The 27037-nt window shown below is 46.5% G+C and overlaps 3 protein-coding genes across 3 annotated transcripts; 2 read left to right on the top strand and 1 right to left on the bottom strand.

The window, feature by feature from the left end:
* The first annotated feature begins 4651 nt into the window (after positions 1-4651).
* Positions 4652-5587, top strand: LOC103666256 (olfactory receptor 9Q1). Its single transcript, XM_008694272.2, has one exon. It carries the CDS (start codon positions 4652-4654, stop codon positions 5585-5587), a length of 936 nt encoding a protein of 311 aa, XP_008692494.1.
* Positions 5588-15291: 9704 nt separating this feature from the next.
* On the top strand, positions 15292-17000 carry LOC103666127 (olfactory receptor 9Q2-like). The gene has a single exon (XM_008694155.1). It carries the CDS (start codon positions 15647-15649, stop codon positions 16589-16591), a length of 945 nt encoding a protein of 314 aa, XP_008692377.1. The 5' UTR covers positions 15292-15646; the 3' UTR covers positions 16592-17000.
* Positions 17001-25309: 8309 nt separating this feature from the next.
* Positions 25310-26815, bottom strand: LOC103666257 (olfactory receptor 1S2). The gene has a single exon (XM_008694273.2). It carries the CDS (start codon positions 26324-26326, stop codon positions 25310-25312), a length of 1017 nt encoding a protein of 338 aa, XP_008692495.2. The 5' UTR covers positions 26327-26815.
* Between the last annotated feature and the right edge of the window lie 222 nt (positions 26816-27037).

A 27037-nucleotide genomic window follows, 5' to 3' on the forward strand; every position in this document is an offset into this window, starting at 1 on the left:
CATTTCTGCACATTTTCTAACGTGCCCTGTAGAAGCCATGTGACTGGATTCTGGTTTCTGGGGATGTGGGTGGGAGTGGGGCAGACCACTTCCAGGGGTCTGGGTTTTAGTGATATCTTGCATGATGACATTTCCCTGCTCTTCTCTCTCTCTCTCTCTCTCCTTTTTTTTTTTTTTTTTTTTTTTTTTTTTTTTTAAGAGAGAGAGCACGAGTGGAAGGGGCAGAGGGAGAGGATCTCAAGCTGACTCTGTGAGGAGCATAGAGTCCGATGCGGGGCTCAATCTCACATCCCTGAGATCATGACCGGAGCTGAAATCAAGAGTCAGATGCTTAACTGATTGAGCCACGCAGGTGCCCCTGCACTAGCATTCTTGAAGGCCACCTGTTTCAAATGTCATAGCTATAAGATGGAGGACAACTAGCTAACCCATGCTGGATTTTCTATGGGCAAAAGTAAACGTACTGTGTAAAGCCGCCGTGATTTTAAGGTAATTTGTTAATACAGCATCACCCAGAGGACTCAGCTCTTCACCCAATGAGCTTTGGTGTATAAGTGCACGTGTGTGTGGTCATAAAAAAAAATGTCCTCTTGGGCAGTCAGGGCTGTGGTCTGGGCAGAGTCCATTAGCAACCGGTATGCACAGGACAGACCAAATTCCTAGTCCATTCACCAATTCACTAATGACCTTGGGCTCCTCTTGCCCTTTTTCGTCATTGGTACAAATGAAGAATTATTGCTCTCACTCTCCCTCAATCCACGGGCTCTGGTGAGGAGAGATGAAGAGAGGGCTTTGAAATTGTTAAGGATCCTCTCCGCAAGTATTAGATCTTATTAAGTTGACCTTCCTTCATGTTCTTTTCCTAAGTGGAGGGCAGAGAGGAAAGAAGTGGAATACGCCCAGATGATTAAAAGGCACTTGTTAAACCTGTCCCCGGAAGCCTCTTGCCCTTCCCTTGCAAGCCTACTCCCTAGTCCCACTGCTATGCTAAGCCATTAGAGATGGAGGCAAAGACGATCAATGATAGTGGAGTCGTTGTTTGAAAGCTTGATATTTTTTCCCCCATAGATTGTGACTTTTTAATAATATTACATTAATATCTACCTTGTTTACTGTTTTCAGCACCACCTTAGCTTTTGCACCCAAGGCGAGTGCCTCACTCATCTCACCTGAGTCCTGGACCTGCCTAGTTCCATCCTTTCTGTTGCCAAAGTCCCATCCATTGTCCCAGGCTGTCCTGCCCCTATAAGTTTGCTCGCATTGGTTCCCTTTCCTGAAGAGTTTTGCCCATCATCCCTGCTCCCCTACCTCTCTGTCCAAACTGTCACCTCCTCTGGGAAGTCCTCCCTGATCTGTTCCACGTATAAGTAATCTTGATCTCCACTGAATCCCCATGGCGCCTTGCGTACACCACCTTGATTAAGAGTGAGTACTTGTCACCTTGTCGGATGGATAATTATCTTACCTGTGAGATTGCACATTCCTGTGGACAGGCATGTGCTTTCTCTTTTGGAGAGGTTTGTTTCATTTTGTATCTCTTGCTCTTTGTTTAGAATTCTTAGCACAGTAATGGATTAATGAACTGTGCGGTGTCATTTTCTTCTGGCTCTCCTAATTGTCAAAGAGAACAATTATTTTTTTCCCTCGCACTTCTCTTATTTCCTTTACTGAATTGAGACATGTTGAAATTCAGTGACTTAACAAAATGCTTATGAATTTGGGTTTCAAAAATACTGAAGTGTCAAAGATGCAGATTGCTGGCAGAGGCTATGCCAACAGGAAGCGCTTGCCAATTTCTCCTCTGGGTAACATACGAGGCTGTTGTTTTCCCCATGGTTTTATTTGCTTTTGAGAGAGAGAGAGAGAAAGAGAGAGAGACATTAATGAAACATTCCACCCCTAGGGAGGGCAAACTTAGAAGACACAATGTGTCTTGTTGAAGTCTTCCCCGGTTTGTCCTCCCAGATTATGCAGATCAAAGCCTTCTCTTTATAAAGCACCCCTCTTCCAGGACCTGACAAGGGTGGCAGTGGGTGCAATTTCTGACATTGTTTTGACCTCAGAAGTTAAAGCAGAGACATCTCCCTCCTCAGGGCACAGAGCAGAACCCGGATTCAGGACTTTTATCCCCGCACTCAGTGGGCGTGTCACAGGGCTTTGGGACCTGGGACTGGGACCAGGTGCCTTGTTAAAAAACCACGTGAGCAATAATTGCCTTTCCTTAGAGACCACTTTAGCCATCGATTGGGGACTTCAGAGCTTTTATACTAACTATTAGTGTCTTCTAAAGGGGTTTGCTTTGGAGCCAGGAGCCCATAAGAACAGGCTGCTTTCCAGCCTCTGCTATCCCAGCGTGCAACTGAACAAAAACCAGGGGGAGGTATGCGTTTTAACCAGATTTCTTAGATCAAGGAAACAGAAAGCTTCAGGGCAGAGAGAAGACAGTGCTTGACAGACCAGAACTTGCAAGGTGGTTGAAGGTGATATGGTGCAGGGACTGACATTCAGGCAGCTATGACATTATTTTGTGTGTGAGGGGAGCGTAGGAGGAGGGGGGAAGGGCACTGAGGTCCTAAGAGATTAAGTCACTTGCTCATCGTCATAGCTGAGGAAGTATGGGAGGGCAGGAACCACCCAGATAGACCTCCTGCTGCCCAGAGCGGTCGCCTTTCCCCTACACCCTTAGGAAGCTCCAACCCGTGGAAGACAAATGACCTTTTAGGACTCAGAGAGAAGAGGGCTGGCCAGGTAAAGGTGGAGCGGGATTCAGGGGAGAAAACAGATCTGGTTTTCTTGGTCCATGCTCAGTTCAGAGCCCCAGATCCAATTTCTTTTATTTATAATTCCCCCCAGTACATCAGCCCCACTAGCTGCTAGGATCTAATGCTTTAAAGATGATCAAATATCTTCTTTATCCTGCCGCACTGCAGCTCTGCCGAAGCACGGTCCGTCCATTAGCGCAAGAGTCCCCGTCAGCCTTCCGATAGGCGTTGACTGCGGTGCAGGTATCCGGGCTTGTCGCGCTGCTGTAGGAGTAGACACGTGATGCATTAGAAATCTGGTAATAAGATACACAGTGCTTCGTGTGCAGTGTTCTTCCTAATGACAGTTCCATTTACTGGCTGTGCGGTCTTGGGCATGTGACGTCAGCTCCTTGTCTGTTTCCTCATCTGTGAGACAAGGGTAATAAAAGTTCCCACCTTGTAAAGTGTTTGTGGGGATTAGAGGAGTTAATACAGAGATCACTTAGAATAGTTTCTTGTGTTTTTTTAAAGATGTATTTATTTATTTTAGAGGGAGAGAGAGAGCAGGGGGAGGGGCAGAGGGAGAGAAGCAGACTCCCTGCTGAGCACAAGCCCCACCCAGGCTCGATCCCTCCACCCTGAGATCACGATCTGAGCTGAAATCGAGAGTCGGGTGCTTAACTGACTGAGCCACGCAAGTGCCCCCACTTAGAACAGTTCCTATCTATGTGCTTCTATTATTCAGGATAATATCAGTTCTTATAAAATCTGTTTTTGGTAAACGAAGAGGCTCTAAGTAAGACAGTGGCCTTGTTAGGTTGAGCATGGAAGGGGCAGGCTAAGCATGGCTTACGATGTTTGTGAATGTGGATTGGTTTTAATGACATGTTTTGCCTTTAAGCATTTTCAGAAAATAAAAATAATCACTTGAAGATTTGTATAGCGCCTTTCCCTTTGCAAGGTGCTTCACATCTTATTTGAGAACTATTTATTCTGTGAAGACATCTTAAACCCTTCGTATGTGCTGAGCTCCAGGGGCACACACCCTCACCCGGGAAGACAGATTCGAGAGAGACTTTTTTTGTGAGAAGTATGATCTGACCCTGGGGACGGGAAAGATAAGGTGTTTTGTCAGAAGGGGTGGCCTGTGGAAAGCACAGAGATGAGAGAGAGCATGGAGATTAGAGAAGCTGCAAGAAGCTGGGGTGTGGCTGCAGGTGTGAGGAGTGAGAAGTAAGCAAGGGGCATGGGCAAGTAGGGAGGGGACCCCATAGAGGGCTTTCCCCGACATACCGAGGAGTCCGCAGCTTACCCTTATCCTACGCTCCATGGGGTACCATGCTGGATTTTAGTAAGGCATGGTCAAGTTAAAGTCTTAGGATTACTACTCTCACCGCAATGAAGAGCAAGAATTGGTAAGGAGTGTGCCTGGAGGCAGGGAGAGCTCTCAGTTACACCCCTGTGGTTTAGATCCAGGCAAGAGATGATGAGTATTTGAAATAAAGGGGCGGTGGTCTTGGAGAAAAAGGGACAGGGTCCTGAGATGGATATTTGCATGGTAGACAGGGTCCCATGCATCAGCCCCTGTTGGAGTGACAGGGAAATTTTGGTTAAGGATGGTTATTTGGCTCCCAGGGGCTCCCACAGCTGACTAACAATAAAAGCAGGAGAATGTGCAATTCTATTTGGAAATGTTCCCCTCAATGGCTTTCTTTACATATACGATGACTCTATTTCTCAGCGCTCCCTTGAAGGCAGGAGCTAAGACCAGTCATCTTTGAAGTCCCACACAGCAGGTGGCATATTTCGTCCAGAGTCCTGGCCCAATAAACGTAAACTAGACATACGGGCCAGTCCTATGTATAGCTTCTGGCCTGGCTTCCCACCCTAGCCCCGTGAGGCCCCTCATGGCAGAGAAGAACCTCAGCTTGGTGAGCGAATTCCTCCTCATTGCATTCACCGACTGTCCCCAATGGACATTTCCTCTCTTCCTCTTGTTTCTGTTCATCTATCTCCTTACCTTGTTGGGGAACCTGGGCATGATTGCCCTGATCCACATGGATGGCCGGCTGCACACCCCGATGTACTTCTTCCTCGGCCACCTCTCTTTCGTGGACATGTGCTACTCGTCGGTCGTCGTGCCGCAGATGCTGGCCGTGCTGCTGGAGCGCGGGGCTGCGCTGTCCTACCCCCGCTGCGCCGCCCAGTTCTTCCTCTTCACCTTCTTCGGCTCCATCGACTGCTACCTCCTGGCCATCATGGCGTATGACCGCTACGTGGCTGTGTGCCGGCCCCTGCTCTATGTCACCATCATGACCGAGAAGGCCCGCTGGGGCTTGGTGGCCGGGGCTTACGGCGCTGGTGTCTCCAGCGCCTTTGTTCCCACGGTCACAGCCTTCAGCCTCTCCTTCTGCGGCAACAACGAGATCGACTTTATTTTCTGTGACCTCCCCCCTCTGTTAAAGCTGACCTGTGGGGACAGCTACACCCAGGAGGTGGTCATCATCGTGTTTGCCGTCTTCGTCATCCCTGCCTGCGTGGTGGCGATCGTGGTGTCCTACCTGTTTATCGTTGTGGCCATCGTGAGGATCCCCTCCGCGGGGGGCCGGGCCAAGACCTTCTCCACGTGCGCCTCCCACCTCACCGCTGTGTCCCTGTTCTTCGGCACCCTCATCTTCATGTACCTCAGAGACAACTCCGGCCACTCCTCCCAGGAGGATCGGGTGGTGTCTGTGTTCTACACAACAGTGATCCCCATGTTGAACCCCCTCATCTATAGCCTGAGGAACAAGGAAGTGAAGGAGGCCCTGAGGAAAGTTCTCAAAAGAGCCGAGTTGTCCTGACCATTTCTTTCCAACTTGGAAAATCCCGAGAATCACCTTTTCTGCAGCACCAACGTTCTGGACACTCATCATTCATGGCATGCTCGATGTTTAAAGGAGTGTGTCATGGTGCAAGGTATAAAAAGGAACAAGATCTTTTAGTTCCAGAGAGAGAGAGAAAAAAGAAAAGGAAGAGGCCGCCTGCAAAGAGATTGGGGGGAAGAGCTCTAACTCCCAGGCCAAATGACAAAAAGATGTGTAGTTAAATCCTGGGTAATCCAGATGTGTCACCCATCACAGGTAAAACAAGATGGTGGATGTTGCAAACTTCTCCATGAGGGATCTCTACCATATAGAAATGTTGACAAGAATGTAGAGTGAATTATACGCAGGACTTAGATTCTGCTGTTGTCAATATTTTGTTATATTTGCTTTATCACACATTTATGATCTGTCCATTTACCCACCCATCAATTCGCCTTTCAATCCATTTTTTGGTGCCTTTCGAAGTGAGTTGCTGACATCAGTGTTAGTACTCTTCACTCCTCGACACTTCAGAATTATGTCGTCAATTAGGATTCAACATTTCGATTACATTTGTGTTTAATGACTAAGGTAGTAATTTGATGGTCCAGTTAATAACGCTGACCCTGCTCAAAGTATTCTTCAAACTCTTACAGGAGTTCATAGGGGTGCCTGATAGGAGTCACTGAAAAATGCCCAGGATAACTTGCCTGTCAATTCCTATCACCACTGGAAATACACCCTGTTCTTCCTTCTTCCCTGCCTGTTCCAGCCCCACGTGTTATGTTGTTTGCCGAGAATCCACTTTGTGAATTTATACCATTCCCGCTGCCCGTGAGAGTTTCTGCAGTGTCCGCATCATCGATGTCGACTCTATGTCCTTAGAGTTTTTGACCTCAGGGAGGCAGAGCACTGCTGCATTTCACACAGGGAGGCAGGAAGGTTCTCCTGCACGGAGTCCCTGTGTCTATAACAGGTCAACCTGTGTCTGAAGCCTTCCAGAGTCTACTGGCTCTTGATCTTTGCTTCTCGAACTTACAGGTGCTCAGTCAAACTCAAGGCACTAGAAGGGAACAGGCCACACACATCTCATTTTCTGTTCTTACGTTGATCCTTACTCCTGGAAGTCAAGCTCCTTTTCTCCCTGTCCCTTAGACTGTCAAAAAACAAGATCCCAGGTACATGATTAATGTAAACCATCATGGGAGAGATAAGGGAGGTGACAGTATCTTGCAAATGGGGGATGACTCCATACTCAGACAGCCAAGAATGCTGTGTCACACCTGGGATTCCAGTTCAGCTTTGCCTGCTATCTGCAAGTGGAGCCTTCCGATGAAAACGTTCTTAAGCCCAAATGGCATAAAGCAAAGAAGCAATTACCATTAGTTTATATGGACATTTCTTTGAGCATTCCCAGATTCCCCAAATAACCTCTCCTAGGCTTTTCTGACACCTGAGGACGCATCTTGCTAATGGATGCACAGAACAAATCGAGATAAAGCACAGATGTTCGCAGACACAGTTCGGAGCTATGGTGGCCTGATGCTGAGCAGCTGAATGTAGTTCCAGGGGAAGGTCTGTGGGGCCCCTCTCGCTGTTTGGGGTGCATGCTGAACGTCATTTTCACCTTTTGTCATTTTTTATAAAAGTGAAAATCCTCCTTGGATTTCTTTTAGTTAGCCAAAACAGGTGCTAATACAGGTCTTTTGTAAAAGCAAAGTGGGACAACTCGAACTTTCTAAAAGCAGAGAATACCAGTAACAGGATTTTAAAATAGAAGAAGCAGCTAAGTGAAAGGTCGAAGATTCAGGGTGAATGTGTACAAAGGATACTCAATTTAAGATCACCTGCAGTAAAATAAAACACATTACAATCTTCAAAGACATTATGTGTATTTCCAGAGGACAGGATGATTTGAAATATATGTTATAATCATCATAAGAAATACTTGATCCATTTAATGGTGGTGTGTCTGGTTATGAAAGCCCAGGCTGAAAATCCATGGCTCCACAGAGGGATGGTTAATAGCTCCCGTGTCAACTGTTATAGGTGGTGACCAAAGTTAAGAAGGAGTCAGAAAGCTCAGATTGGTTATGTGAAGTTCCCTCCTGATTGAAAAGACATCGGACCTGTAGGAGTAAGAGCAGTACACCAAACAGCTATCTGTTCTCTTGGAATCTTCCGGGAAGGAGAGAGCACACCATGAATCGAAAGAAACTGCTAAGAGGATGAGCTGCCAGGTCTAAGGATACAACTGAATGCTCCTTCTGATGGAATTCTAAGCAGGCAGTGACAGGCAGCTGTTCAAGAAGAAGGGGTCAACTGAACGGCCTGTAGAAACTAGTGGCCACAAATCCCATGTTGGTACGGGACGCCATATACTTTTTACTCTATAGAGAGAACTCCAGGAAGGCTAAGAAAAATGTCCTGAGGTATCCACTTATGTATGGAAGGGGTTAAATTAGATATTTTTGTTTAATTTATAAAGTAGGCTCCCCTCCCAGGGTGGAGCCCAATGCAGGACTTGAACTCACGACCTGAACTCACAACCTGAGCTGATCAAGACCTGAGCTGAGATTGAGAGTTGGACACTTAACCAACTGAGCCACTCAGGTGCCCCTGAAGTAGGTATTTTTAAAGAACAGTTGATACCATGAAGGTCACCTGGTTGTAAACAGGTGTTAGTATTTCTTCACATCTTCCTATATCTTGCACTGAAGTCATTCAAATAAAGCAAACTATGATTCTTTTTGTTGCATTATTTTAATTTTAAAGGTCCTGTTTTAATAGAAAAATATACTTGATGATTAATCATTCAAATATATCCATAGAGCATACTAGGCTATTCAGACCAGAAACTACCATCTGTGGGAAGGTTCTGAATGTGGCGGTAATACCTAAAAGGAGAATAAAAAAGGTCTTCTGGAGAGATGACCTTGGCTGTCCATCTCAATAAGGGGATAGTGAGTGTAACACTCTATCCACACCCTCCTGGTCTCCTGCCTGGAACTCAGCTGGATACCTCCCCTCACCATTCTCAAGTGCCTGCCAGAATACGGTTTCCTCTAAGGAGAGTTGTACTACCGTAAGCCAGGTCCTCCAGGAGCTGTCAAAGAAGGGACTTACTGGTATCACAGCCTCTCTGGTGGCTTCAGGAGACCCTCCCAGCCTTTTCCACCCAGACCTAAAAGGAAGGTCCTGGGGACCACACTGCTTGTCCAGGAGGTGGAGGAAGAAAAGCCACACCCTTCTAGGGGTAGCGCGAGTTAGCAGATATTACCGTACATTGACGGCAGTAGACATGAGCAATAAGGCATGATTTTAAGGTATCAAGAAGCGACCTGATTCCCTCTTAATCCCCTTGCTTTGCTTTCAATTCCTTTGCTTGAAATCGTCTCGTGTGGCTTTCTTTTCTGGGAACCGTAGGCTGATAGAAGGAATGCTGGGTGGTGCCTGCCGCTAACCAGCTATGGGTCCTTCCATGAGGAAATTCCCAGTTCCGTACCTCAGTTTCTCCACCTGAACAATTGGGGGGAGGCTGAAATAAGAAAGAATTCTAAGAGTCCCTTTGTGGTCTGACATTCTATATATTTGGGCTCTAACTCTGTTAAAGTATAAGTTATTTGAGGAGAGGACCCACATGATGCATCGGCAGCCATTTTGTCCTGAAGGGAGCCCTCTCCTAGTGTGGGTTAGGCTGAGGGAGCACCGGAGTCTAGGTAACGGAGAAGGATGGGAATGTGTGCTCAAGTCAAGGAAGATGGAGTGGCCAGAGATGAACTCCGCACACTTTGCATGGGCCTTAGGTGGTCAGGCATAAAGCCGAAAGACACCACCAAACAGCAACTGTCTTTCCAATGCCCTGTTGATGGCAGTTGGATTTGTCAGCAGGAGGTAAACGTGAACTGTTTAAACACCAGCAACATACCTGCTTCCAGCTCTGCCGTCTCTTGCTTCCCCGAGTCGCTGCTTAGCCACCACCTCTGTGGGTACAGCGAGAATTTCTCGGATTCTCCTTATCTTAGTGTGGTGAAAATCTATTCTTTTGTGTTTCCACACCAGCATCCCCTCTCATCTGGGAATCTGACCATGAGTTTACGTGAGCACTTCCCTTCCCCATAGAGCCCATCTTTCTGGGCTCTACTGACTGGCCCTGAGGTAGGCACCTGACCAACATTAGGCCAATCCTGGTACCTTGTCCCTTGGCCATATGACATCGGAGGTCTTCCTCAGGATTTTTTTTTTTAACTCGGTACCAGAAAAAGTGATTTTCGTCTTTTTTTTGTGGTGGAAAAGCTGGGGCATGTGAGGTGTGGACACAACCAGTGGCCATTTTTTTCTGCTTTGTGGAAGAAGTTAGTTTGGGAAAAACTAAAGCTGATAGTCAGAGACAGCTATGGACAATAGAGAAATTCCTGATGTCACGAGAGTTCCTGGTTCCCGTTGTCCCCTAATGTCTAGCTGCATCCTTCCCTACACCTTCCAAGGTTTTGAGAGTCTTGCAGTGAATTCTTCTGTATGTTCCAGCCATGGTAGGCACTGGTCATCGCTTGCAAAGAAGGAAGACCTCATCAGAAGCCCAGAATGACTGTAAGTATTCCCATTTTAGGATCTTATTCTCCACATTTATGAGGAGCTGGACTGGATCCCTAATGTTCTCCTGGCTCCATCACTTTGGGAAGTTCAGATATAGAAGCTCTAAGAAAGCTTCTCAAGGNNNAGAAGCTTGTCTCAGGGGGATAGGAAAGGCAGATAACACATTCTGAAGAATTAGAACTAAATCAAGAAGAACTCACTTGATTATCTGGTCATCTTTATGTGGGGCCTCCTCTGTATTTGGGGGAAGTAAGGGGCCACTGGGTAAGGTGCCAGTTAACTAGTTTGGTCTTAAAAAGTTATAGATTGGGAACCAAATGAACTGATCCAACCACTGACTGTCTTCCTGTCTGGGGACCGCAGCCTGTTTGCCTATGAACTGGAAAGCCTGGGTCATTTGAATTCTAATGTCTGCTGTAGTTCCAGCATCTTATGGGATCCTCAAAGATTTGGAAATTCCACAATACATAAAGCGAGGGCAGGGACACCAATGATGAACTGTAGCATCAGGAAAAGTGCTTCCAAAGCAAATTTATGGGCCTAGGCAGTCCTCAACCTTGAATTATTGGCATTAGATCCACCCAAGTATGGATGGGGGAGATAGTAGAGATGGATCCCAGGGTGAGAGCCGAGGATATGTCCTCCTTATACCCAAACCTGCCCTCTTTCCTAAAGCCTCCTCCAGGTTGTGAGGCGTGACTCCTTGGCTACAAGGAACAGATATCCACCTAAAGCAGTTCAAGAAAGAGCCTTTTGGAAGAAGGGAGGATTACTCCTGGCAATCAACTCAGGTTGAATATTCTCCTCATCCAATCATCTGCCCTTGGACGGGGAGGCCATGTGGGCCAGAGGGCGATGCTGAGACCATCCTTTCTCCATGGCTGTGAGTAATAATTCTTAGAAGGAGCAACTGCCTGGCCAAGTACCCCAAGAATTTTCTACCACAATCTGCTTACTCTGCAATGTAGGTCCCATCTCTAAGGCCGGTCCCGTCTTCCTAAAAGATTAAAAAGAATATAGAGATGTAGAAGGAAGAACTCTCCAACTATTCCCAAATATGGGGTTCGGAGACGTCCTCCTGAGGGTTTGCAATAGAAGATAGGAGTTAAGAGTGTGCATTCTGGAGCCAGACTGCTTGGTTCAAACCCTGGTTCTGCCCCTCACTTTGGCACATCTGGTGATCCTCTTCAACCGTCTGTCCTGCATGTTCTCATCCCCTTAAAATGGGGATAATAACAGAACCGAACTCATAGGGTTGTTGCATGGATTCAATCAACCAATATGTCTATCTATCTATCATCAATGTATGTATGTATGTATGTATGTATCTATCTATCTATCTATCTATCTATCTATCTATCATCTAATCTATCTATCTATCTATCATCTATCATCTATCTATCAATCATCTATCTATCTATCTATCATCTATCTATCTATCTATCTATCTATCTATCTATCTATCTATCATCTATCTATCTATCATCTACCTATCTATTTATCACCATCATCATCATCGTCATCTATCATTTTAGAAGAGTCAACTGGTGTATAGTGAGCCGCTTATGTGGTTTTTGCTATTATTATTCTATTCGGTTTTCCTTTCACATTTTGGCTCAGCTACCACCAAGTCCTGAATCTCTAAACCAGGAGACAAAAGTCAGTCAGATCTGCAGTTCTCAGCAACAGACCTCTAAACTTCCTTTACTGTAATGGTATAGGGCCCCAATATTCACAAATGTGAGATTTAGGTCTATACTCTTTGAGGTCCATTCTGCTTTCTCTCTGGGGCTGGCCGCATGATGACTGAATTGTCTTACTCATTATCTGATGGTGGTTTAAAATTCTACCATAGCTTCCTGAGAGGAGGGTTCTGGTGGTCTCAGCAGCTTATTTCTCTTGGGGAAGGAGTGAAGTGGAGTCACCATTATTTCTGAAGCAGAACTGCAGGAACTCAGCCACTGGACCCTCTTCAGATCTGAAGGAGAAGTCTTTTTTAAAAAGCTGCTGAAGGATCTGTCTGGAGGGATGGTATTCCCCACCCGACCCCCTTCCAGTGCCTTTCACAGTGGGAGCCATTGCTCTTGGGGCAGTCTTCAGTCTGCAGAGACTTAAAGGAGCCAGATTTCAAAATGATGAGTCATCAGGAGATGCTTTTTCTTGGAATGATTATGGCTTTGCTGTTTGGCATTTGGTCAAGTGCTGAGCTTTTTCAGAGCTGTGCTGCCTAAGGCGCCTCTACCCCTGGGAGCTCGAATTCTGCAGGACACTGATCTGCTCTCAGTGAAATAGAGCTTCTGTGGTCAAATATTTTTGGGAAATGGTGGGTTAAGAACATTGGCCAGTTTCTTTTCTTTTCTTTTTTTTTAAAGATTTATTTATTCATTTCAGAGAGAAAAAGAGTGCATGTGCGTGCACTGGGGGAGGGGCGAAGGGAGGGGGACAAGCAGACTCCCCAGTGAGCACACAGCCCAATGCTGCTCCAGTCCCATGACCCATAAGATCATGACCTGAGCCAAAACCAAAAGTCCAACGCTTAACCGAATAAGCCACCCAAGCGCCCCTCGTTGGCAGGGTTTCTTAATCATAGGACCTCACGGATCATTTAATATACCATAATGCAATCTGATTTTCCACGTGGACTATACCGTACGTAGTGATTTTCAAACTGGGGAGAACAGGAAACCTATTTTCCTCCCTGGAAGCACCTGGGGTGCCTGTTAACAAGGTGGATGTCCGTCCCCATGGCAGGGACACTGCATCAGATTTTCTGGAGGTGGGGTGATAGCCTTCGTGTTTTAAATAAATTCCCTGGGCAATTCTTTTTTTTTTTTTTTTTTTAAAGATTGTATTTATTTACTTGACAGAGAGAGAGAAAGAGAGGGCCAGAGAGAGGGAACACAAGCAGGGGGAATGGGAGAGGAAGAAGCAGGCTCCCAGTGGAGGAGCCTGATGGGGGGCTCGATCGCATAACGCCAGGATCAAGCCCTGAGCCAAAGGCAGACGCTTAATGACTGAGCCACCCAGGCGCCCCTCCCTGGGCAATTCTTATGCATCAGGAGAACGAGTTTGAGAACTAGTTCTCTGGAGGAGAGATCGACCCCCATAAAGAATTTGCTCAGTTTGCCTGGTGGAAGTCTGTTCAGGACCCACACACACCTGCCTCTCCGACAGTCTGTCTCCTGACTCCCTGTTGGCACAATCCTGTTTCTGCCAAATGGTGACATTTCCTAGTCATCAGTTCCGGTGTATCTTGGCCACAGGGAACAAGAGCTTGTGCTTACAGAACAGTCTCCTTTGGGGATCAGGTCAGAGCTGGCTAGAGCGGCAGTGGGCAAAACCCTTGACAAAATTCCCAACTGTGATACAGGAAACCTTCAAAAAAAAAAATACACATTCCTTTTGGCTTAAGGCAGGAGTGAGGCCAGACCAGGAACGAGTCCCATCGGTGCTGCTGGGTGACAGCACAACGTGAGATGGGCCTTTTGGAGCTGGAGATCAGAGAGAAGTCCTCAAAGATATTAGACACCTCGTTAGAAGTCACACGAAGGTAAATTGCCTCTTCCTGGAGACTCCCCTCGGGACCAATCCAGGCATGACGCTGGGGCAGTGGATATAAGCACTGCCAGCAAGGTCTAGTGCCGGATCCGAAGCTCGGGCCGGTCCCCTAGCCCGGCTATGCTGAGTCCGACAAAGGCCCCGGAAGCTCTAGTGTCAGGGATTTATTATTTTGTCAAAAGTGAGAGGGAAGAGAGGGACTCCATGAAGTGAGGACAGACGTGGGGATCTGGAAGCCACCTCAGCTCACCCAGATTGCTGTGATTATGGACTCATGCTGTATTGTTGTGTATTGAAAGGGAACAAAGACAAGGTAATTGAAGTCCAGAGAGAAAAAGGGACTTGCCTTGGGTCACACGCCTCGCGTGGGTGGACTAGACCACAGGTCTCCTCTGAATCGGCAGGTTGCTGGCGAGGAAACACTACACAAAGGAGGAAGGCCCTAGCAAAGAGGGAGTTAGGTGGGGGTGGTCTGTGCCATATTTCTTTGTTATTTTCTCTAATGGGTCTGCTCGATACTGGCCTGGCTCCGGGTGCATCAGGTAATCAAATGGAATCAAAGTCCTCCTTTACATTCCTGTTCTAGAACCCTATAAGGACTCTAAATCCATTAGCCGTGATTTCGCCCACAGCTATGAAGACACCAGACAGCAGAAATATTTCTGCTTTCAAATTTGGATGCTGTCTGTTATCAAAGTACTGCTGTTTTTTCCAGGACAGCGAGAACAACCAAACAGTGCTTACTGAGTTTTGTTAGGTGTCGAAAGGAGCTTATGGTTGTTGTTTTCACTCCAAGGTTATTGCTAGTCCTTACAAAAAACAACAAACGAAAAGCCCTTAATAAGCCAGCCAACTCTAATTAGGATAATAGCTATTTGTTAAACATGCCTGTTTTTAGACTGAGCATAAAAATATTCCTACAAGCAGAGCCTATTGCTGATTGCTAATGGGTTTTTGTTGTTGTTGTTCATGCTCCTTTGTTCGTAGAATATAAATTTTCCTTCCTTAAAACATTCATTTAAAATTTTAAATAGCCACCGTATATACGTGGAGGGTTTTTAGCTTTCCAATGCACTTTTGCATCTCTTTTAATCTATGCATTACTCTTATCTTGTAAGTAGGGCAGATATTATGATCCCCCTCTGGCAGAAGAGGAAATTGAGGTTCAGAGAGGTTAAGTGCCTTGTGTAAGATCAAACAGCTAATTGGGGACAGAGTTGCAAATACAAGAGCTGACTTGTAAGTCAGAGAATTACTTGCTGTCCGTTCTTAGTGTAATAGGTGCATTCATCACTGTTTTTTTTTAAAGATTTTATTTATTTATGTGACAGAGAGACAGCCAGCAAGAGAGGGAACAGAGCAGGGGAGTGGGAGAGGAAGAAGCAGGCTCCCAGCGGAGGAGCCCAATGTGGGACTCGATCCTGGAACGCCGGGATCACGCCCTGAGCCGAAGGCAGACGCTTAACGACTGCGCTACCCAGGCGCCCAACATTCATCACTTTTTATCTAATCTTTTTTTTTTTTTTTTTTTTTTTTTTTTTTTTTAGAGAGGGAGAGAGCTGGGGGAGAGGCAGAGGGAGTGAGAGAGTCCAGAGCAGACTCCACCCCCAGCGCAGAGAGGATGCGGGCTGGATCTCCTGCCTCTGAGATCATGACCTGAGCAGAAATCAAGAGTTGGACGCCTAACCGACTGAGCTACCCAGGTGCCCCACCTTTTATCTGATCTTATAGTGAGCTCCGCCTTTGTCCATTTCCACCTAGACTTCGGAGTTTGTTCAAGTCCACTGCCTCCCCTCAGACACCCTAGTCAATTAAAGCTTTCTTACTTGAAATGACTTGCAGTTGTCTTCAGGGCCCCCGCACCTGGCTCCTGCCAGTCCTCGACAGTGACCTGCCGGAGACATGGCCAGGAGGAACGGCACCGAAGTGACCGAGTTCTTCCTCACTGCGTTCAGCGAACATCCTGAGTGGGGGCTTCCTCTCTTCCTGGTGTTTTTGAGTTTCTATCTATTCACTCTGCTGGGGAACGCGGGAATGGTCCTCCTGATCCGCGGGGATGGCCGGCTGCACACCCCGATGTACTTCTTCCTCGGCCACCTCTCCTTCGTGGACATGTGCTACTCGTCGGCCATCGTGCCGCAGATGCTGGCCGTGCTGCTGGAGCGCGGGGCCGCGCTGTCCTACCCCCGCTGCTCCACCCAGTTCTTCCTCTTCACCTTCTTCGCTTCCATCGACTGCTACCTCCTGGCCATCATGGCGTATGACCGCTACGTGGCCGTGTGCCGGCCCCTGCTCTATGTCACCATCATGACCGAGAAAGCCCGCTGGGGCCTGGTGGCCGGGGCTTACGCCGCTGGTTTCTTCAGCGCCTTTGTTCGCACGGTCACAGCCTTCAGCCTCTCCTTCTGCGGCAACAACGAGATCGACTTTATTTTCTGTGACCTCCCCCCTCTGTTAAAGCTGACCTGTGGGGACAGCTACACCCAGGAGGTGGTCATCATCGTGTTTGCCGTCTTCGTCATGCCCGTTTGCGTATTGGTGATCTTGGTGTCCTACCTGTTTATCATCAGGGCCATCCTGCAGATCCGCTCTGCGGGGGGCCGGGCCAAGACCTTCTCCACCTGTGCCTCCCACCTCACCGCTGTGTCCCTCTTCTTCGGCACCCTCATCTTCATGTACCTCAGAGACAACTCTGGCCAGTCCTCGGAGGAAGACCGAGTGGTGTCCGTGCTCTACACGGTGGTGACCCCCATGCTGAACCCCTTCATCTACAGCCTGCGGAATAAGGAGGTAAAGGAGGCGTTTAGGAAAGTACTGCACAGGTCAAAGGCTTCTGGAAAGCCCTAGAAGGACTCCTACCAAATATGCCGTTCCTTAGTGTCTCCGTCCTCTCTGTCTATCCTCAGATGTCACCTCCCTGGGGAGACTTTCCCGGGGAACCCTACTTAAAATTGCACCCACACTTCCCACCTCCACTTTCTGATTTGTTATTCCATGTAATACTTGTCACCATCTGATGTACTATGTGCTGCATGTTCGATATTGTCTAAGTCTCACAACTAGAAAGTAAACTACATGAGAGGAAGCGTTTTTATCTGTGAGAGTCATTTCTGTGTGGTCCGTGCCTAGCCAAGCACCTAGCACATAAAAGGCACCCAATAAGTATTTGTTGAATAAATACCTTAATCTCAGGTTCCAGGGTCTACCTTTATGTTCCAACTTCCTCGGTCCTCAGTTTTTGGGCGTTTTTGTTTGTTTATTTTTTTTTTTATCTGCCAAGTGGGTTTACTTAATTATAGGACTAGATTTTTGAGGATCGAACGTATGCATGGGCAGGGACCATGTCTGCCTTATTTGCTCATATCTGTTGAATGCTGCACATGGCCTGGCACAACAAATACTTGATGGGGGAAGTAAAAATATTTGGAAGATCCAAAAGCTATCTACCCATGCGACTACTGTTTTGATCCAAAGGGATTTTCCAAATCCCGTCATTTATTCTTTTATTGTTTCCTTCTTACGGTTTCTGTGGGTTTTGGCTAATAGCAATAATAAATTGTAGACAGTCACCAATATTCATCAGTCAGTCATCACCTCCCAAGAAATGTGACGTGCGCTACAGGAATGATCTGATTTACCTCTCACCATAACGCGGGGAGGCGTGTTCCACAATCACCCCTGCTCGGCGGGGAGGTGAGGCACCAGAGATTCAGAGAGGCTGAGCAATTTTCCCGAGGGCAGCAAGCAAGTGGTCGAGTGGGGCTTCCGCCCCAGCGGAGCCTGGGCTCTTAGTTGCCCTGCACACGGTCTGCTGCTATGATCTCCTGCCCACTCTGTTCAGTCACTCAGTCTGCAATTTATTGTTATTGCACATTTTTTTTTCCTTTTATCTGGAGAAGAAAAGATAAAAGTCCAATCTGTAGAGGTCGCAGGCAGTCGTCCCATTTATTTTATAGCCCCGATGTGCTAGTGTTGTGTAATGTGACAGCAGGTGTCTGTGTGTGTGTGTGTGTGTGTGTGCGTGTGCACGTGTAGTTGTGTGTGAGCGAATGAGGTGTGTAGGTTAAATAAATGGCAGCTTCTGAGCTTCAGGAATTTTCTTTGTAAGGACCTACAGGACAAAACTTTTAGAAAGGAGTTGGGTGGACATGTTTAGGAAAAAATAGAGGGGAAAAAAATTCCCCTGGGAGCCAAGAGATTTGAGTTTACACATCAGTCTTCGTTCGTGTTTTTGCACAATCACTTAGAAGCTGCACATTGGGGTAAAGCAACTCCACAGAGTGCATCTTGGGGGCCTTTTTTCAAATATTGACTGCCATGCGAATGTTCCTCTGACGTATCAGTGGCAAGGAACAGAGGCATTCGTGCTGCAGAAGAGCTCAGGGTTTGGCACCCAAGTGTCCACGCTGTCACTTCTTAGCTGTATGGCTTCTGGTTAGCTAGGACCTGTCAGTCTGCTTTCTCAGCTGTGAAATAAAACTTACTGAGCATTTACTCTGGGCCAGGTTTTATGGGTATCACACTTATTCTCATCATAACTCAGTATGTGAGGCAACGGGAAGGTGCTGGGTGAAGATCTACAAACATTCAGTAGTGTGATTACGGGGACTGTCCCAGGGTTCACAGCCCAGTGGGCATCTGGGGGCCTCTTCATTTCAGAGCTGTCTGGAACAGTCTCTCCTAGGCCGAGATTAGCCTTGGGTCCACACACCTCCAGAAGTGGAGTTCACTAAACACCTCTTCAAGTCCCATACACTTAAATACACACTAAAATTAATGCTAGGCACTATGCTTAAAGCTTTACGTGAATGATTTGCTTCAGTCCCAGCGCCTGGAATGGGAAGTCATTCTTTTTTTTTTTTTTTTTTAAAGATTTTATTTATTTATGTGACAGAGAGACAGCCAGCGAGAGAGGGAACACAAGCAGGGGAGTGGGAGAGGAAGAAGCAGGTTCCCAGCAGAGGAGCCCGATGTGGGACTCGATCCCGGAACGCGGGATCACGCCCTGAGCCGAAGGCAGACGCTTAACGACTGCGCTACCCAGGCGCCCCAGGAATGGGAAGTCATTCTGAGTGACCTCGTTTAGTAAGAGGAAGATATAAAACCCAAACAGGTGGGGCGCCTGGGTGGCACAGCGGTTAAGCGTCTGCCTTCGGCTCAGGGCGTGATCCCGGCGATCTGGGATCGAGCCCCACATCGGGCTCTTCTGCTATGAGCCTGCTTCTTCCTCTCCCACTCCCCCTGCTTGTGTTCCCTCTCTCGCTGGCTGTCTCTATCTCTGTTGAATAAATAAATAAAATCTTAAAAAAAAAACAAACAAAAACCCAAACAGGTGATACAACTTGCCCAAGTTCTGCAGCAACAAAGTGGCGGACCGGGGAGTACCTGATCCCGAGTCTCTCTCACTCCAAAGGGTGTGCTCACAGATCATATCCCCCGTGGGCATCTTCCTCTCTGTCCCTCCCAGGCTCCAATTCTCAGATGCAAATCATTTCAGAAGCATCTGGATTTCCGTTGCTTCCTCCAATTAGTAGTTCATTCGTACGGTGTCTCCAAGCAGTCACCAACCTTGCCTTCATGTCTTCCTTTTTAATCTTCAGTGATTGCCTAAGAATTCAAGATTCCTTTCTAAACACTGATTATTGTTATTTCTTACCATTTAGCAACATTTAGTATATATATTTAATTATTTTGTTCTATTATCTATCTATCCATCTATCTATATCATCTGTCCTCTATTAAATCTGATCTCTGCTTCTGTGAGTTAGGTTTTCTCAGATTTCACATACTAGTGAGATCAGCGGCAGGCAGAGGGAAAAGCAGACTCCCCACTGAGCAGGGAACCCCATGTGGGACTCAGTCCCAGCACCCTGGGATCATGACCTGACCGGAAGGGAGACACTTAACCGACTAAGCCACCCAGGGACCCTCCTGTTCCTGATCATAGGGGAAACTTGTCAGTCTTTCACCAATCACTCCGTAAGTTTTTCATAGATGCCCTTTATCAGTTTAAGGGAGTTCCCTTTGATTCTTAGTTTGTTGAGAGGTTTTTTGTTTTTTTTTTTAATCAGGAATAGATTTTGGATTTTATCTGAAGAGTTTTCTGTATCCACTAGGATGATCATATAGTTTTATTTTATGCTTATTAATAGGGTAGATGACATTGATCGCTTTTGGAATGTTAGACAATCCCTGTATTTTTAGGATCAACTGCACTTGGTTACAGTATAGTATTGCTTTTATGATCAGAAAAAAAAAAAGTAGAAGATGTTCCTGCACATTCTTGGTTGGTTAAAAAGATCACAGATGGTACTGCCTAAAGCCATATGCCAGCTTTAAAAGGAGATTGTACTTCTGAGTCATCTAAATTCCTCTATTAAAAGGAGAATAGAGACAGAGTGATGAGCACTGGAAGGAAAATGAGAGCAAAGAAGGAATTTGAGATGTTTTCACCTTCTGGGCAACGTGTTCTGCAGGAAGCAGTTTCCATGTGGACTCTGAGGACACAGACCTGGTGGAGAGGTGGCTGGGGGTTGACGAGAACGCATCACAAAGGAAGCTCGAAGGGCTGGTGGTTTGGCTCCTGTGGTGTTTGAAACAGCTGATCTCTCTTTTTTCTTGGAAGAGTTTTCACTTTCTTCCTCCGTCTTCCTGACACCACTTCATTCTGGTTTCCTATGTCCCTGGGTCCTGCACCTCTGACTTCTGGGCTGGGTCCTTACTTTGACATGTCCGAGTCACGCAGGGCTTGGTCATAGGTCTTTCTCTCTCTCTGTAGTCACCCCTCGGCAATTTCACCCAATACTGAGAGTATTTAAATAAAATTCCAAGTCTTCACTGTGGCCAGAAAGATTCAGCCAGGCTGGGTCCCGAGCCACCACCACGACTGTACTTACTTCCCTCGTTGTCCTTAGTCTCCGCCTCCCTGTTCCCGCAATGGCATCTTTCGCCTGCTCTTCCCTTTTCCTGGACTGTGTTTACCCAGATCTTCTCATGATTCACTCTCTTATTCAGTTCTCTGCTCAAATATCCGAGAAAGGCCTTCCATGACTCCTGCACGTCTCCACCTCAAAGAGCCAGTCCATGCCGGGTCACCATATCCTCGGGCCGCTCCACTTGTTATCACAGGCCTTCTCGAGATCTCAGATTACAGCCACTTTTTATTTATTCATACCTTCCTTGTCTGTCTCCTTCTCCGTGAAGGAAAAGCCAGAAAAGCAAGGGAGCTGTCCTATTTTCCTTTTGATTTTCACTGGGTCCTCAGAAAAATATTTGTTTCATAAATAAGCTAATGCATATTTGCAGATGCTTTTATGCATTAGGTTTTACAAGCCATGCCTACCCGATGTGGATTTTTTTCAGTTTATTTTTCTCTTGCATTTGTGTTACCTACACTTAGACGGCAGGGGTTTCTGTTAATTTATTCATAAGGCCACACAGGTTGGCTCTTCTCAGACCTGGCTAACACAAAGGCACGAAGAGCATAAAGTTCAATTGACGGTGCTTTGCACAAAATCTTTATGTATTCTAAAGCTAATGACACTAATTATTGACCAAATATTGTCTTTGCTTATCCAGTCTTACAAGTCACTTAAAATTGGTCTTGTGTCCATTTCTCTTTTTGGTTTGTGAGAGCACTGAGGGCACGGACTGTGAATTATCCATCCTTTTAGTCCCAGGGCCGGAGTCAGAGGCTGGTCAGTAGAAGGTCTGCCGTAGATGTTTGTTGAGATGACAAATACAAGAATCCTTTAGGGGAATTCAAGCATCCAGGTCCAGAGGTATGCCTTTCCTCTGCAAAACTGCGTCAATGCTCTCATAAAAGTTTGCAGTTCTCTATTTTCTTTCTTTTTTTTTTTTTTAATTTATTTATGAGATAGAGACAGCCAGCGAGAGAGGGAACACAAGCAGGGGGAGTGGGAGAGGAAGAAGCAGGCTCACATCAGAGGAGCCTGATGTGGGGCTCAATCCCATAACGCCGGGATCACGCCCTGAGCCAAAGGCAAACGCTTAACCGCTGTGCCACCCAGGCGCCCCTGCAGTTCTCTATTTTCTTAATCGGTTGTCTTTTGTGTCTTAAACTTAACCCTAATTCACTTCCTGAAGTAAACTCACAACTTGCGTACAAGTCCATCCCCAGCCAAATCAGCTTCCCTGTTACTCCCTGAGGATGAAGATGTGCTTAGAATGGATATGGTCTCCTTTGGAACCCAGGAGCTGGAGGTGATGGAGGACAGGCCCCCAGGGATGGTGACCAATTCAAACCAAAAGCCCTGGGTCTAACCCTGCTGGCTCTTATTCTATCACATATGGGCTGGTTGAAGCCAGAATAAAGAGAGCAAATTACAGACCTGCCCCATGGATGTTTATGTAACTGAGAAGATTCTGGAACCATGTTGAGCATGATGGTATAATAGGCAAGAGAGTTTATCTTCCTTGAAATTAAAAAAATATATTTTTCTTCCTAAAGTGACAGTCACTGTAAAATGTTAAAGCAATAACAGAGTATTACATAAGTCCTTCCATTTTATGAAACAAAAACCACTATTTTGGTTACATCGTGTTGCAGAACAAACCAGCCCGAAATGCAGGGACTTAAGCCCAGGGATTTTATTGTCACCTCTCACAGTTCCAGGAGTTGACAGGACTCAGGCAGGTGGTTTTCACTTGGGGTCTCCAGTGCTGACAGCTGGAGTGAACACTGAGTCAGCTGAAAGTTCTCTTACTCCCATGGTGGAGACTGACGGGAGCGACCCAGAGACTCAAAGGCTGCAACAGTTCGAGCTCCTCGGGCGTCTCTCTCTGACTCTCTGTGGCCTTTCCACACGGCCTTTCCAACATGGTGGCTTCAGAGAAGCGGGACTTTTTACAGGGGATTCAGGGCTCCCGAGGTGGATGTCCCGAGAAGATGCCAGGTGGGAGCTCTACGGCTTTTCTGAGTCTTGGAAATCATCAGCACCACTTGTGGGGTACCCTATTAGCCAAAGCAGCCCCCCAGACCCCCAGGTTCAAGGAGAGGGACACAGACTCCATCTCTCGATGAAGAAGTGGCAAAGTTCTCCTAGAGCATGTGGGAGGGAAATATTCTTGTGGCTGTTTTGGGAAAATATGATCTGAAACAACCACTGGTAATATTCTTCTCTTCCTGCCTATGCCGTTTTACATAAGTGGGTTTTCGTGATAATGCTGTTGTAAAATTTTCTTTGTTCATATTAGACCAATGGTGATATTACAGAAAAAGAAACTGGGGTTGGTAACATGGCTTGTCACACAGTGAGTTAGCGGCAGACCCCAAGTCTCTTAATTTCAAATCTAGGACTCTCCACCGCTCCCCATGGAATAGGGAAAGCAGGGTTCATGTTGGAGCTGTGGGTGGAACTGGGTGGATTTTGAGGTATTTGAGGAAGGAGGACTAGGAAGCTGGTTTGGTAACTCACATAAAAGCAAGTGGATTTTAAATTTATAATGAAGACTCAAATGAAGCATAAAAGTTGAAGCGATACCAGAGAGAAAGGCGGGTGGCTGATGATATATTTCCTCTTCAAGAGGTTGGATTTTTATAAGTTTAGAGAAGAAAAGGAGTCTTATTAGATTGGGGACAAATAAAGGTAGTTTGAAAGGGCAGGTAGATTGGGGTTGGGAGCGAGGGGACAGTCACAAGAGAGGAATGCTTTTTTTTTTTTCAAGTGTCTACGATATAAGAACTATGGTAGTTGCCTGACATACATGTCCATTTAGTCACAAACAGCTTAAATAAATTAGTTTCCTTGGATCATACAGGTGAATCACAACATCCTGAAAAACCAGGATTTAGAACCAAATCTCTTCACACTACAGTGCAATTGTTAGAGGATCAGATTAAATAACTAGTAATAGTTTGAAAAAGGATCCTGACAGAGAAAAAGAACACGTGCTTCTGGGGGACTCTAGAGTACATTTAAGGTGTAGGTCCGACAGACCTCTCCAGCAGACATCTCCATCAACCAGTTGGCATCCTGATTCATGGAAATCGCAGAGCTGGAGTAGAACTCAGAGTTCATGTGGTTCAGAATTCTTGAGGTCACCAGAAGGGTGTTTCCAGAATACAAGAGCCTGATTCCTTTGCTGGAGTCTGGGTTAGTAGACGCAGGGTGGGGTTTGGAAGGAAAGAAGTAAAACCTGGCTTGTAATCTTTCTCAGCCTCGAGGAAGTCTGAGGTTTGACCCTTGGTCTAATCCCCCTAGCAGTGAGTTCCGGAACTGTCCAGGTGTGTGCTGGATCTAAGATGCAGAACAGTCTTGCTAAAATGGCTTTGAAGCTATGTGACCACTTTTTTCTGTTTGTTAAAATTGGTTACGGAGGAGTCTGTAATTGATGAGCAACTGACATTTGCTGTGATGCAGCTGGGCCAGAAAAGGGGTAGTCACATACCTTTAAGGCGACTGTCAAGAAGCAAGGCATAAGGCCTAAGGAACCCCAGAGCTGAAGTTCTCCTGAACTGAGGTGGTCCACACCCACTGAGTGCTCTTTCTCATGACCATGCACATTCCAAGTATGGAATGACCGGGATATTTAGGGGGTGTGCCTGCGAATCACGAGACCTCTATTGTGATTAATTAATATTGTAATTGTGTTGTGTGGCTGTCCTGAACCCTTACTTAAAGCTTTCTTGAAGCTTGATTCTTGGTGTATCTTGTGAGTTTAATTGCCAAGCTGACGCCAAGACCAGTGCAGCTGGTTAAGCAGGGAAGGCACTGCACGGTCTGAGAATTTGAATTTTAAAGAAGTTTCTCTAGGTAATTCTGATGTATACCCTCAGTTGGAAATAACCGGAACCAAAGGCCTTATTTTATAGATGAGAAGATAGGCTAAAGAAAGTGAGTTGACCTGCCTTAAGTCTCATAACTACTCAGGGAAGAGTCAGGACTAGAACTCATGTCTTTTATATGTATGCTTTCTGATTTTTCATTGAATGCATTTCCCCAAATGTGTTTTGCACGCTAGTCCCATGAACTACTTTGTGATGAATCAGGCTATATACGATTGAATAAGTTGAGTTTTGAGAATTGCTATATACCCTACTACCCTCCTGGAGATTTATTCTATACCAAAGGCTCTGAGAAGTTGTCTAGTGAAAAGATTTTGCTTCACTGAGATCAGAGTTGCCCCAAATTATTTGGACATGGAACCCTCCTATGAACATCTTACTGAATAGTAGTTTTGGCCAAACCAACTTTGAGCAAAACTGACCTAGAGAAATCTAGATTGAATGAAGGTATTAGTAATAACTGTCTTCAGAGCTATAAAAGCCAGACTGTAGGTACTGTCTGCACCTGTTATTGTTTGAGGTATAAACAATTTGCCCCCAAGTTTGTAGTAACATAGATTAGAATCAAGATATGCGTTATACTTGTGACTTACTAAGGCGGTTAGGGCCTCATTTCCAAGACCAGAGCTACATGGAAAAGGCCCAACCCCTCAGAGGTTGGAATAGGAGGCAGATCCAAAGCTGAATCATCACATCTATGCCATGAACTCCGGGCAGAGTCATCCCTCTGTTTATGAGGACGGAAAGGATTCAGATGTTCAGGACATGGAAGGGAGGAACCGTTTCCTACTGATGAGCTTTCTTAGGGCACCTTTCATGTCCTTATTCCTCAGGCTATAGATGAAGGGGTTCATCATGGGTGTCACCACAGTGAATAGCACTGCACCAATCTTATCTCTGTCATCGGGGTGAGTGGATGAGGGGAAGAAGTAAACCCCCACAATGGTCCCGTAGAAGAGTAATACAACTGTCAGGTGAGATCCGCAGGTGGAGAAGGCTTTCCGCTTTCCCTCGGTGGATGAGATTCTCAGGACAGCCCTGACAATGCAGACGTAGGAGAAGAGGATGAGGGCAAAGGGGAAGGTGACAACTGATGAGCCCACGATAAACAACACGAGTTCATTGATCCTTGTGTCTGAGCAGGACAGCTTGAGCAGAGGAGCCAAGTCACAGAAGAAGTGTGGGAGAGTGTGGCTGTCACAGAAGAGCAATGGGAGGAGCAGAAGGGTGTGTGTTAGGGCAACGGTGTTACTGAGAACCCACGGAACAACTGTGAGCAAAACGCAGAGCCTGGGTTGCATGACGGTCACATAGTTCAGAGGGTGGCAGATAGCCACAAAACGGTCATAGGCCATGACTCCCAAGAGGAAATTGTCAGTAACAACAAAGACGATAGAAAAGTACATCTGTGTGATGCAGCTTTCATAGGAGATGGATTGAGTCTTGGTCTGAATATTCATCAGCATCTTGGGGACCGAGGTGGATATGGAGGAAATATCAGCAAAGGACAGATTGGCAAGGAAGAGATACATGGGGGTGTGAAGGTAAGAATCCAAGCCGATGGCCAGCATGATGAGCCCATTCCCAACCACAGTGACCAGGTACATACTCAGGAAAAGCACAAAGAGGAGCTTCTGCTGCTCAGCCTGGTTGGACAGTCCCAGAAGGAGGAATCCAGAGATGGTGGTTCGATTTTCTTGATGCATATCTCTGCTGATCTGGAGAAAGGAACACAAGGTCTTCACGCCCCCAAAGAAAAGGCAGTATGGTACCATTTGGCTAGAGCCATTGCAAGGAGGGGAAGGAAGATTACTTAATAAAGAACTGTGTCAGCAGTGCAGAGACTCAGGAAATATCCTAGGAAGGAAACACAGAGCCACCGCGATAGACACTTCTCAATGAACACGTTTTAAACTTGAGCATGACTCTGAAAGCGATGTGTATAGTTGGTTCCAAATGTAGCTGAATGCCTTAAACCGAGGACGACAGGCAGGGTGTACTCCACAGTTTAAAGATGTTAGCTAGCCCTGGAGGAATTACTTAAAAATGAACAAAATGGCCCTAAAACCTTGCCCAGCATTCACCTTCATCTTGAAATCTAAGAAGACAGAAATGGGCAGAGTCATTGAGTGAGGCGTTTGGGAAGGAGACACGAGCAGGAGTTAGGAGCGCTTACTGAAATACACCGCCGTGTGGGGCTCCTGCCCACTCCCGTTGGGGGCAGGATGCCAGAAGAGCTGCTCTTGGACCACGTGTACGGAAGGGAGACCAGACATTGGCTTCGGTGGTGGTTAGATGTTAAGTGAACAGAGAAAGTTTAGGGGGCTTATAGGAACCTAAAGACTTGTGTTCGTGTCCCACTTCTAAAGGTGGGGGGCTCCCTGGATTAGCCCCCGTGGCAGGGGTAAGGGCAATTCTGTACCCTCACCACGACATGGCATGAGTAGGTGGGTTTCCCCAGGCCAAGCAAGTGTGCTGGATGATGT

The sequence above is a fragment of the Ursus maritimus genome, unplaced genomic scaffold (genome assembly GCF_017311325.1).
Source record: "Ursus maritimus isolate PB19 unplaced genomic scaffold, ASM1731132v1 scaffold_23, whole genome shotgun sequence".
NCBI classification, from domain to species: Eukaryota; Metazoa; Chordata; class Mammalia; order Carnivora; family Ursidae; genus Ursus; species Ursus maritimus.